Raw genomic sequence first — 14,099 nt, forward strand, 5'->3', positions numbered from 1 at the left:
GGGCAAGGGTCCATCTGACCACTGATACCTGGTCTACAAAACATGGTCAGGGCAGGTGTATCACCTACACTGCACATTGGGTAAACCTGCTGACGGCTGCATAGCATGGAATGCGTGGCTGCAGAGGAGTTGGTGACACTGCCACGACTTGCAAGGAGGCCTGCTGCCACCTACTCTACTCCTCCTACTCCATCCTCTTCCATAACCTCCTTGGCTGAGTCCTCTTCTGCATCTTGCTCCACATCAACGGCACCCCCCCACATCCCGGATATGGCAGTGTCACGCCGTCTTGGGGTTGACTTGCCTTAAAGCAGAGAGTCACACCGCACCAGCACACCTGTCCGCCCTGAACATACAGGTGGATCAGTGGCTGACTCCGCACCAACTGGAGATCGGCAAAGGAGTTTGTGACAATGGAAGAAATTTGTTGGCAGCATTGAATTTGGGCAAGTTGACACACGTGCCGTGCATGGCACATGTGTGTAGTCTGATCCTACAACGCTTTGTGCATAAGTATCCAGGCTTACAGGACGTCCTGAAGCAGGCCAGGAAGGTGTGTGGCAATTTCAGGCGTTCCTACACAGCCATGGTAGGGGAAGTAACAGGGATTAAACTAATCAGAATAGTACGACTTAACACACCACTCCTATATGGTCGCACATTAGATTTGAAGTAGAAGGACCGACCAAGCATCTTTTTCCATCTCCCGGTTCCTAAAATCAATGCCATATACATGTCCCCTGATTGGGGACGTAACAGGGATAAAACTGATAAGAATAGTACTACTTAACACACCACTCCTATCTGGTGGAACATTAGTTTGCATGCGCAGTGCCCCAAATTTTAAGTAGGAGGACCGACCAAGCATCTTTTTTCATCTCCCGATTCCTAAAATCTATGCCATATACACGTCCCCTGACAGGGGACATAACAGGGATTAAACTGATAGGAATAGTACTACTTAACACACCTTATAATAATGCAGAGAGAGGCAACACAGAGAGAGGAGTCTGAAGAAGAGGAGTCAGAGGAGGAAGGTGGTTTTGAGGAGGTGGAAGACCAAACACAGCAGGTGTCCCAGGGGGCTTGTTGTCAACTTTCGGGGACCCTTGGTGTTGTATGTAGCTGGGTGGAGGAAGAGACCTTCAATTACATCAGTGAGGACAAGGAACGGGACATGGCTGGCTTGGTATCCAACCTTGTGCAAATGGGGAGTTTGCGGTTGTGTAAAAGGAAAGTTTGCGGTTGTTTGCGGCGCGTTAAACGGGGAGTTTGGTCTGTCACTGCGATGCGGGCATAACCCTTACACTACCTGATCAATACAACATCATACCTGATGTTTTAAAGTACGTTATTCCAAACAATTTAGGAATGTTAGGTGATTTATGCCCTTTATGGATTAAAACCAGACTCTGCATCAACTATGTAATTTTCCATGGGAGTTTTGCCATGGATCCCCCTCTGGCATGCCACAGTCCAGGTGTTAGTCCCCTTGAAACAACTCTTCCATCACTATTGTGGCCAGAAGGAGTCCCTGGGGGTTTTAAAATTCACCTGCCTATTGAAGTCTATGGCGGTTTGCCCGGTTCGCACGTTCGCGAACATTTGCGGAAATTTGCGTTTGCCGTTCGTGAACGTAATATTTTATGTTTGCGACATCACTAATTAACAGGCTTAAAATAGTACACTACTTAGATGTAGGTATTTGGTATGCACTTCTGAGGGCAGAAAAATGCGCTACATTACTCTTAATAAACGTATTGGAGTAAAACACCAACCAGTGAGTACTTTTGCTTGGACTTTTACAATATCTAGACCCTTGACAGATTAACAGTAGACATGAGCGAACTTTTCAAAAATTCGATTTGGCCGATTGGCCGAATTTTCCCAAAAACTTTGTTTCGATCCGAATTTGTTCGCGGAGAATCGATATTAAAAAAGGCTATTTCTAGCCTACATACAGCCTCTATAGGGGTATAGAACACTTTGCTGTGTCCTAAAACGCATATGGAGTGTGCTAGGGTAGTGAAATAATACTGTTATTCAGAATAGCAGGCAGATTACCGGCATCGCTCTTAGAATCACTGCCGCACAGCAGCACAATGACAGAGCCTGGTGGTGGCATCAGTGTCAGGAGACCATATAGTGACTGAATGACATAGCGTGGAGGTGTTGGCAGCATGAGGACACCATATAATGGATGAATGGCACAGCGTGGAGGTGTTAGCAGCATGAGGACACCATATAGTGGCTGAATGGTACAGCGTGGAGGTGTTGGCAGCATGAGGACACCATATAGTGGCTGAATGGCACAGCGTGGAGGTGTTGGCAGCATGAGGACACCATATATAGTGTTGAGCGGCATAGGCCATATTCGAATTCGCGAATATTCGCGAATATATGGGCGAATATTCGTCATATTCGCGAATATTCGCATATTCGTAATATTCTCGTTTTATTTTCGCATATGCGAATATTCGCGTGTGCGAAAATTAACATATGCGAAAATTTGCATATACAAAAATTAGCGTAAGTGAAAATTCGCATATGCAAATTTTCGCATATGGGAAAATTCGCACACCGGTCTCACACAGTAGTATTAGAGCCTTCTTACACCACATAAGCTGGAAGCAGAGAGGGATGATCACGGTGATGTGTACTGTGAAAAAAAAAACAAAAAAAAAAACGAATGTTCATAATTACGAATATATAGCGCTATATTCGCGAATATTTGTGAATTCGCGAATATGCGATATTCGTGAATAAAATTCGAATTGCGAATATTCGCGAGCAACACTAACCATATAGTGGCTGAATGGCACCACGTGGAGGTGTTGGCAGCATGAGGACACCATATAGTGGCTGAATGACACAGCGTGGACATGTTGGCAGCAAGAGGAGACCATTTAGTGGCTGAATGGCACAGCGTGGAGTTGGCTGGTGCACTAGTACACTACACACCAGGGCTTCACAATCCCCCCCAAAAAAACAACACAATATATGAAATTTTTGACAAAGATTTCTCATAGGTAGCACCTGCTATCCAAAATTTTGAAATTTCCAGACCCAGGCCCCCACCTCTGTGGCATCAGGAACCCATATATTGTCTGAAGGACACAGCCTGGAGTTTGCTGATGCACCAGTACACACCCGGGCTTCACAATCCCCTCCAAAAAACAACAACATTTTAGAAATTTTTTAAAGAAATACCTTTGTGTAAGAACATGCGCATATCCAACAGTTCACAAGACTCTATAATGCAGGACGGTGGACCACCCAAAGACATTCTTCTCAAAAATAAGAAACCACACAATGTTTGAATTTTTTTTACAAAAACTAATTCAATATGTGTGTAAGCGCATCTGTCTCCAAAAGATCAGATCACCAAAATACTTTTTTTGCCCAAAATGATGAAGCAGAGTTAATCCCTGTCCGTATTTTATTTTTAAATTTTCATTAAAAAATCACACGCAACAAGCATTCCGTTGTGTAACGATTAGCATTCTGGAAAATTCAATTTTATTACCGATAAAATTATCAGTAAATAAAAATAAAAACAATACCCAAGAGTGTTTAATTACCCCATACATTACACAAGGAGCAGTCAGGAGTAGGCCTCAGAAGTACCCAAGAGGCTTTAATAACCCCTAACCTTTGCACGATTAATTGCGAGATCGAGCAATACCAGGTGTGTTATGCCCTCCGCAGCCACGCCCCATTGAACAGATTAGCGTGTCTCTATCTTTCACGGACAGGTGCGTGTTGCACGCTGAAACCAGTTCGTGATAGGGATCCGGGATTGCAATTATTTAACCTTAAAACGAGGAATTACCAGTAAGTGAGGGTCATAAACTGGCGTTGATTAAGTCCCTGCCCTTTGTACACACCGCCCGTCGCTATAAGCGATTGGATTAGTTAGTGAGTTGGTTAGTGAGGTCCTCGGATCGGCCCAGGATGGGTCGGAGAAGGCCCTGGCAGAGCGCCGAGAATTTTACGATCATTGTTTAAATTTGCATTAAGCATGTATTTAGCTACTGCTAAACATCCAAAAATTTAAGGCCCAAGGCCAGAGGCACCAGGGAGGCAAGTAGTTTGTGAAAGACACAGAATGAGTCTGGAGCAGTCATTCGCAGTGCCCAAGAGGGTTTCATTTAAAGATCAATGTTGACATTTGCATTAAGCATGTATTTAGCTACTGCTAAACTTCAAAAAATGATAGGCCCAAGGCCAGAAGCATCAGTTTTCCCCATATTAGGAGCATAGCTGTCCCCCAGATTAGGCAGCATAGATGTCACCCAGATTAGGCAGCATACATGTCCCCCAGATTAGGATCATAGTTGTCCCCCAGATAAGGAGCATAGTTGTCCCTCAGATTAGGCAGCATAGATGACCCCCAGATTAGGAGCATACTTGTCCCCCAGATTAGGCAGCATAGATGTTCCCCAGATTAGGCAGCATAGATGTCACCCAGATTAGGCAGCATAGATGTCCCCCAGATTAGGCAGCATAGATGTCCCCCAGATTAGGAGCATAGTTGTCCCCCAGATTAGGCAGCATAGTTGTCCCCCAATCAGCGCGGGCCGGTCAGAGCCAATCAAAGGGCCGTATGTGGCAAGCAGGCCGTACAATGTCCAGGTCTAAGCAACCACAAAACAAATTTTGTTGTAGGAGCATGGTCAATCTACTCAGACCCATCTGTCATTGGTGGCTGGAAATCCTGGCTGATCCATCCATGATTCATCTTGACAAACATCAGTCTCACCACATTTTTAGTGGACAGACGAGTTCGCCTTGGGGTGACTATGGCCCCGGCCGCACTAAACACCCGCTCTGATGGCACACTACTGGTCGGGCAGGACAGCTTTCCCAGGGCAAACTCCACTGGTTCCGACCATAAATCGAGTTTGGCTGCCCAGAAGTCCAGCAGATCTTCAACGGTTGTTGGCAGGGTCATGTCGAGGTAAGCCACCACCTGCTGGTTCAGGTCCTGCTCCATGTCCACCTGCTGCTGATGAGTAGCTTCACTATGTGGCTGAAGGAAGCTACTCATCAGCGACTGTAGACTCAGGCTGCTGCTGATTGAGCTGGTACTGCTCCTGCCACCCCTCCCCAGCAGCCCTGGCAGTGGAAGGTGAGAGCAGAGGGCCCCCTGAGTCAGGCCTGCGAGTGGATGGACCATTTGGCCAATAGGCATCGGCCAACCGACTACGTAGAAGCTCCCTGAAGTAGGTCAGTTTGTCCTCCCTCTCATTGGGTGTAAAAAAGGCCCCCATTCTGGGTCGGTAGCGAGGGTCTAATAAGGTGGAGATCCAGAAGTCATCGCGCTGAAGAATTTTGACAATTTGGGGGTCACTACGCAAGCAACTCAGCATGCATCGTGCCATTTGTGACAGTGACTCGCTGGGACTCCCTGCCTCCGTCTCCAGTGCATACTGCCATGGCGTGTCTGGGTCCTCTGTCTCGCCTCCCTCGTAATAACCCTCCAGCTCCTCTGGCTGCTCCTCCTCTCCTGTCCAATGACCAGAAACACCGGCCATCTCATCCACCGTAAACTGTGCTCCGCTCTGCCCCTCATCATCCTCCTCCAGTTCATCCCCCACAGGACTCATGTAGCTTTCTGATGTAGGTGCAACGTCTCCATTGCCGTGACCAGCCATGTTTTCAATAATTTTTTGGAGTAAATGTAGGAGTGGAATTACGTCATTCATGGCGTAATTCGAGCGACTAAGAAAAAATATGGCTTCCTCAAAGGGCATCAGCTAACGGCAGGTGTCACGTATGAGCTGCCACTCATTCACATTGAAGTTACACAGGGGAGTACTCCTATCTGCTTGTATCATCAAAAAATCTGTGATGGCTTTTCTTTGTTCGTATAGTCTGTCCAACATATGGAGGGTGAAATTCCAACGTGTGGCAACGTCACAAATGAGACTATGTTGTGGGATACCGTTCTGACACCGCAGCTCAAGCAAAGTGTGCTTGGCGGTGTACGAGTGGCTGAAGTGCATGCACAGTTTCCTTGCCATTGTCAGGACGTCTTGCAAATGGGGTGAAGACTTGATGAACTTCTTGACAACCAGATTCAACACGTGTGCCATGCAGGGCGAATGGTTCACACTTCCTTGTCGCAGCGCGGCTACAATCTTCTTCTCATTGTCGGTCACCATGGTTCCCATTTCCAGATTTCGTGGAGTAAGCCATACTCTTCCCTAATGAACTTTAGCAGTTCCTCCCCTGTGTGACTCCGTTCGCCAAGGCAAACCGTGTGAAGGACCGCTTGACACCGCTGTGCCCTACACACGTGGCACAATGAAGGGCCACCGAGATTTGGACGTGCAGTGCAGGCCAAGGACACGGGGGAGGAGGAGGCGCACACTGTAAAAGGACCAACTGCCTGGGAGCGAGAGCGTGGAGGAAGAAGCGGTGTGACCTGTCCAAGTTGCTGTTGTGGCTGTGCAGGAACAACATTTACCCAGTGGGCCGTAAAAGACATGTATTGTCCCTGCCCGTAGTTACAGCTCCACACGTCGGCGCTGCCGTGCACTTTTGAACACACCGACAGGCTCAAGGACTGGCCCACCATCTCTTGTACAAACTTATGCAGGGCTGGTACTGCTTCTTCGCAAAGAAATGACGGCTTGGGACTCTCCACCTCGGCTCGGCACAAGCCATCAATTCCCTGAAAGCTGCAGAGTCCACCAGTTGGAAAGGGAGGGGCAGCAACACCACCAACTTGGACAGGAGCACATTCAACTTCTGCGCCATTGGATGAGTGGGCGCATACTGTTGTCTCTTGGACATGGCTTCGCCGATCGATTATTGGCGGAATGGCTTACTATGAGCGGAAGAAGCAGGAGCGCAAGAAGGAGGGTTTGACACAATGCTCCCTTCGGCTGAGGTGGTGGAGCCTTGGCTGGATGACGGAGGGAGCGGATGGCCACTGGGTGATGCGGCAGGCTGGACCACTACATCGGAGCAACGGTTATCCCAGGCCGCTTTATGGTGGTGAATCATGTGTTGACGCAGGGCCGTGGTGCCAAGATTGGGACCCTGGCCACGCTTCACTTTCTGCCGACAGATTTTGCATGTGACTACGCTAAGGTCCTCCGGATTCTTTATGAAGAGCAACCACACAGCAGAGTAGCTGATTTTCCCACCCGCAGTCCGCACTATTTCACTGCTATTGGCGCTGTCTCCAGTAACCCCTGTTCGACTACCTTCCTGAATGGTAGCTTGCCGCGAAGCAGGTGGTCTCCCCCTGGCACGTTTGGCTCCTGAATTTCCACTACTGCCACCACCACGCTGATTGCCAACCGTGCTACCGCCTTGCTGCCTCATAGACAAAGAGCAAATCTCTTCTCCTGATGATGATGAAGCCCCAGCTTCTGCACCCGGCTCCCAATTGCGATCGGCTTCATCATCATCAAAAGATGTGTGCACGTCACTGATGTCCTCCTCGTGTTCCACAACAGTGTCTGCCTCAGGACCCTGAACATTTGAAACACCACCTCCCACATCACTCTCCTCATCACTACTTGCCCGCCTTGCGGAGCAAGCAACGCATGTCTCCTCACATTCTTGGCTGCCCATTAGCTGCTGACTTTCCTCTATTGGATCATCCTCAGTAAATAGTGGAGCTGAACCCAAAGCATGAGATACTTCTTTGGGAGAGAGAACAGCATAGGACAAAGGCAATGGGATTACGGGGACTGCTCCCGGGCCATGCCATCTGAGGATTGTGTCTGAGGAACCCACCGACTCTTGACTGGGGTTGTCAGATGTCGCTTGTGATGATGGGGATGAGTGTGCAAACCAATTGACGAGGAGAGATGGGTCGATGGGTCGATGACACGACCGCTGGGTGTTAACGGGAGCTCAGGCCTATTGCTGCGACTCCCCCAAGTCTGCTGCCAACTCTGCCTGACGTATGTAGACCTCTGCCCCTTCTCTGTGCACGTCCTGGCACTTCCCTGACTGACATACTTAGTGCGTTTATGAGGGTATTGAACAGCAGCAGGCGATTACTTACATAGTTACATAGTTACATAGTTAGTATGGTTGAAAAAAGACATACGTCCATCAAGTCCAACCAGAGGATTGAAGGGAAGGGTGTAAGGGGATAAGGGAAAGGGATGTAGTTTTATAATTCTGCATAAGCATTAATGTTATTTTGTTCCAGGAATGTATCTAACCCTGTTTTAAAGCTGTTAATTGTTCCTGCTGTGACCAGTTCCATAAATTCACAGTCCTCACGGTAAAGAAGGCGTGTCGCCCCTTTAGACTAAACCTTTTCTTCTCCAGACGGAGGGAGTGCCCCCTCGTCCTTTGGGGGGGTTTAACCTGGAACAGTTTTTCTCCATATTTTTTGTATGGGCCATTTATATACTTATATACGTTTATCATATCCCCCCTTAAACGTCTCTTCTCAAGACTAAACAATTGTAAATCCTTTAATCGCTCCTCATAGCTAAGATGTTCCATGCCCCATATTAGTTTAGTCGCGCGTCTCTGCACCCTTTCCAACTCCGCAGTGTCCCTTTTATGAACAGGCGACCAAAACTGAACAGCATATTCCAGGTGAGGCCGTACCAATGCTTTATAAAGGGGGAGTATTATGTCCCTGTCCCTTGAGTCCATGCCTCTTTTGATACATGACAATATCCTGCCGGCTTTGGAAGCAGCAGCCTGACATTGCAGGCTATTCTGTAGTCTGTGATCTACAAGTACACCCAGATCCTTCTCTACCAGTGACTCTGCCAGTTTAATCCCCCCTAAGACATACGACGCATGCAGGTTATTAGTACCCAGATGCATAACTTTACATTTATCCACATTGAACCTCATTTGCCAAGTGGATGCCCAGACACTTAGTCTATCCAAGTCATCTTGTAACTTATGCACATCCTCTATAGACTGTACCGTGCTACAAAGCTTGGTGTCATCTGCAAAGATAGAAACAGAGCTGTTAATACCATCCTCTATATCATTGATAAATAAATTAAACAGCAGCGGGCCCAGTACTGAACCTTGGGGTACACCACTAATAACCGGGGACCAATCAGAGTACGAATCATTGACCACCACTCTCTGGGTACGATCCATGAGCCAGTGTTCAATCCAGTTACAAACTAAAGTTTCCAAGCCCAAGGACCTTAACTTACCTGTCAGACGTCTGTGAGGGACAGTATCAAACGCTTTGGCAAAATCCAGAAACACTATATCCACAGCCATTCCTCTGTCAAGGCTTCTACTCACCTCTTCATAAAAGCAAATTAGATTGGTTTGACAAATTCTATCCTTAGTAAACCCATGCTGGCTATCACTTATAATACTATTATCCCCTATGTATTCCTGTATGTAATCCCTTATAAGTCCTTCAAACAATTTACCCACAATGCACGTTAGACTTACCGGTCTATAATTGCCTGGCTAAGACCTAGAGCCCTTCTTGAAGATTGGTACCACATTAGCCTTGTGCCAGTCCCTTGGCACAATACCAGACACCAAAGAATCATCTCTAAATATCATGAACAAGGGTACAGATATTACTGAACTTACCTCTCTAAGAACTCTTGGGTGTAGTCCATCCGGCCCTGGAGATTTGCTTACATTTACTTTACTTAACTTACCTTGTACCATCTCTACATTAAGCCAATTCAATACATTATATGTTGTGTTACCAGCACTGACCTGGCCAATGTCAGCTCCTTCTTCCATAGTATATACAGAACTAAAGAACCCATTCAGTAGCTCCGCTTTCTCTTGATCGCCTGTGACAACCTCCCCATTATCATTATTAAGGGGTGCTACATGCTCTGCCCTTGGTTTTTTTGTATTTATATATCTAAAAAAATATTTAGGATTAGTTTTGCTTTCTTTGGCCACCTGTCTCTCATTTTGAATTTTTGCTGTTCTTATATTACATTTTTACAGATTTTATTAAGCTCCTTGTACTGTTTAACCCCTTCCCGCAGAATGTCATATATAAACGCCGGGTTGTGCAGTGCGTTCGCGCATCCCGGCGTTTATAAATGACATGCAGTTAACCCGGCGCTGCACAGCAGCGCAAGGGTTAACAGGCAGAAATCCCGTGCCCAGCGGCAGGAGACAAGTTCTGCTTGACATCCCAGGACCATCTGTAATTGGTCCTGGGATTAGAGCCCTGTGATTGGTCCCTGTGGACCAATCACAGTGTATCAGTGTCTTTGTTACAATAACACCGGCTCCGAAGCTTTCAGTTCGTTCTGAACAGCGATCGGAGCCGGTGTTAGTGTTAGGACAGAAGACAGAAGACAGAAGAGTGTTAAAAAGCTTTTCTAAAAGCTAAAAATTTAAGTGAAAGTAAAAGAACCCCCCCTGTAGTGCCCCTTACCCTGCTGCTGCTGCCGCCGTCTGAAGTCTGCAGCCTGTCCGATCTGACAGGCTGCAGTGAAGATCCTAGTGACTGTCACTGTATATAACAGTGACAGTCTTGTATAAATCTGTGCCCCAGTAGTGCCCAGCAGTGCCCCCCAGTGCCCATCTGTGCCCATCTGCTGCCTCCTAAGTCTGCAGCCTGTGCGATCTGACAGGCTGCAGTGAAGATCCTAGTGACTGTCACTGAATATAACAGTGACAGTCTAGTGCCCATCAGTGCCCATCAGTGTCCAGTAGTGCCCATCAGTGCCCAGCAGTGCCCATCAGTCTCCAGTAGTGCCCAGCAGTGCCCCTTCCAATTGCTGTCCTCCCTGTCTGAAGTCTGCAGCCTGTGTGATCTGACAGGCTGCAGTGAAGATTGTAACTTGTAACTGTAACTGAATATAGTTACATTCTACAGTACAGTACAGTAATAAAGTTTCAGTGCCCATCAGTGCCCCTTATCCTGCTGCTGATTCATTCATTCGTTCATTCATTCATTCATTCATTCGTTCATTCATTCATTCATCAGCTGTGAAGAAATTGAAGTCTGTCACTGACCATAACAGTGACAGTGAAGAATAATATAAAATACTGTCAGTGCCCCTGAAGTGACTGTCACCCTTTCATCCCATCACCACCTTGCACACCTCCATACTACCCTGTTACGTTTTTTCCTGGTGCGTCACTGATTAGTGACAGCAGTGACAGTTCACCGCTGTTTTTTTTTAGTTCTAGTGGCGCTTTTTGTTTCAGTTTTTCCGTTGTTATAAAAAAAGTAAAAAAGTAAAAAAAATATATAAAAATATAAAAATACAAAAAAAATATTGTTCTAGTGTTGTACATCAGAGACACTTCGCCACTTATAGTGTCATCCAATATGTCAAGGCGTCGCATGTACAGCACTGAGGAGGCATATGCCTTCTTGGCATCTTCCTCTGGTTCAGATAGTGGTGAAGAGTTGTTATATTTGCCCTCTTCTTCTTCCTCTTCCACTGATTCTGACGAGGAACCTCCCCGCCACCGCCCTAGGCCAGGTCCTAGTACCAGTCCTAGTACCAATATTGAGCCAGGTCCTAGTGCCATCTCTGAGTGGGCTCCAGCTTCAAACTTTATACCCAATTTGCCTGAGTTTGTGGCCACTGCAGGCATTCGTGTTGACACCGTGGGGTTGAAAGAAGCTGATTTTTTTCAGCTCTTCTTTTCAGAAGAGCTGATTAATTTGATAGTGGAGGAAACCAACCGGTATGCTGAGCAATTCATTGCGGCCAATTTACAGGCATATCATGCTAGGCCTTATCAATGGACGCCAACCAATGCACTAGAGCTCAAAAATTTTTTTGCCCTTTTGTTTAACATGGGCATAGTTAAAAAGCCCACAATTCGCTCCTATTGGAGTAATGATATGCTTTACCATACTCCACTGTACCGGTCGGTCATGCCAAGGAATCGGTTTGAAGCCCTCCTCAAATTTCTACATTATGCTAATAATGAAAATTGTCCACCTCCCAGTGATCCAAATTTTGATCGCATATATAAAATTCGGCCCCTTGTTAATTATTTAAATCAAAAATTTTCTGAAGTTTACACCCCAGAAAAAGAGATTGCAGTGGACGAATCTCTTGTGCACTTCAAAGGAAGGTTGCACTTTAGGCAATACCTGCCTAACAAACGGGCCAGGTATGGGGTAAAACTTTATAAGTTGTGCGAGAGCACAACCGGCTATACGCACAAATTCAGAGTCTATGAGGGGAAAGACTCTAAAATAGAGCCCCCAGAGTGTCCCCCCGTACTAAAAACAACGGGAAAAATAGTATGGGATCTAGTTCACCCCCTGCTAGATCAAGGGTATAACATCTACCTTGATAATTTTTACACTAGCGTCCCATTACTACAATGCCTGTTTGCCAAGGGGACTGTGGCCTGTGGTACCATCAGGCGAAATCAAAGGGATCTGCCTAAAATTTTTGTACGGCAAAAGTTGAAGAAGGGGGAAAGCAAGGCTGTGTGCAAGGACAACATGATGCTTGTGAAGTACCAGGACAAGCGTGATGTTCTTGTACTAACCACCTTACACCCAGACAGATCCACCCCTGTCCAAGTCCGTGGTACCACAGAGAGTGCCCCTAAACCGGTGTGTATCCAGGACTATAATAAGTTCATGGGAGGGGTGGATCTGTCAGATCAGGCCTTGCAGCCGTACACTGCCCTACGCAAAACTAAGACCTGGTATAAAAAATTGGCACTGCACCTCTTCCAAATTACCATGTACAATTCATTTGTGGTGTACAAACGTGCAGGAAATACATGCACATACCTGCAATTCCAGGAAAATGTTATTAAGGACTTTCTGTTTGGGGATCCGGAAGGGGAGGAAAGCAGAGCCACAGGATCGGAGAACAGAATAGTTCCAGGGCAACATTTTCCTGCGGTAGTTCCCCGTAGAGAATCGGGGAGTAGGCAACAGAAGCGGTGTCGGGTGTGCTCCAAGCGTGGCATTAGAAAATGCACTATATACCACTGTGAGACATGTCCCCACAAACCCGGTCTGTGCATTGAAGACTGTTTTAAAATCTATCACACAACATATGATATCTAATTTTGTCCCCTTTAATTATTTTTAGAATGACTTTGGATAACTCTACCCAATGCACCCTTGGAATGACATGTGAGCAATTCATTTATTTCCCCCTTTTTCTCCACTAAACTATTAAAAAAAATCTAATTGGCAAACCCCTAATAAAACTAAAAATTCCCATTATACCCCTAGATGAATACCTTGGCAGGTATAGTTTTATATTTTCAACATTTTGCTAAACCCTTAACAAAAAAAAAAATTCCATTATACCCCTAGATGAATACCTTGGCAGGTATAGTTTTATTTTCACTATCTTGCTAAACCCCTAAACAAAACTTTAAAAAATTTCCATTATACCCCTAGATGAATGCCTCAGCAGGTTCCCGGGGTTCTGGCTCCATAGGGGCTTCCTAAATCCGACATGCCCCCAAAAAATTCTCTCTCCAAATTTTGCTCCTTCCCTTCTGAGACCTGTAGTTCACCAGCAAAGCATTTTACGTGCTTTTATGGGTTATTTCCTTTTTCAAGGGAAATGGGGCTACAAATTTTGGGGTAATTTTTCAGCTATAACCCCTTGTAAAAATGAAAAATTTGGGGAAAAACAAGCATTTTAGTGATTTTTTTATTTTATTTTTTACATATGCAAAAGTCGTGAAACACCTGTGGGGTATTAAGGTTCACTTGACCCCTTGTTACATTCCCGAAGGGGTCTAGTTTCCAAAATGGCATGCCATGTGTTTTTTTTTTTGCTGTCCTGGCACCATAGGGTCTTCCTAAATGCGGCATGCCCCCAGAGCACTTCCAAAAAGCCAAAATGTGACTCCTTCTCTTCTGAGACCTGTAGTGTGCCAGCAGAGCACTTTTCACCCCCATATGGGGTGTTTTCTGAATCGGGAGAAATTGGGCTTCAAATTTTGGGGGGCATTTTCTGCTTTAACCCTTTGTAAAAATGTAAAATTTTTGAGAAACCAAGCATTTTAGGTAAAAAATATATATATTTTTTTACATATGCAAAAGTCGTGAAACACCTGTGGGGTATTAAGGTTCACTTTACCCCTTGTTACATTCCCCAAGGGGTCTAGTTTCCAAAATGGTATGCCATGTGTTTTTTTTTTTTGCTGTCCTG

At 46.0% G+C, this 14,099-nt stretch overlaps 1 protein-coding gene across 1 annotated transcript; it reads left to right on the plus strand.

The window, feature by feature from the left end:
• The first annotated feature begins 11,275 nt into the window (after positions 1 to 11,275).
• On the plus strand, positions 11,276 to 12,994 carry LOC130360966 (piggyBac transposable element-derived protein 4-like). Its single transcript, XM_056563525.1, has one exon. The coding sequence runs from the start codon at positions 11,276 to 11,278 to the stop codon at positions 12,992 to 12,994; it is 1,719 nt and encodes a 572-aa protein (XP_056419500.1).
• The last annotated feature ends 1,105 nt before the right edge of the window (positions 12,995 to 14,099 follow it).

This window comes from Hyla sarda, chromosome 3 (assembly GCF_029499605.1).
Source record: "Hyla sarda isolate aHylSar1 chromosome 3, aHylSar1.hap1, whole genome shotgun sequence".
Lineage (NCBI taxonomy): Eukaryota > Metazoa > Chordata > Amphibia > Anura > Hylidae > Hyla > Hyla sarda.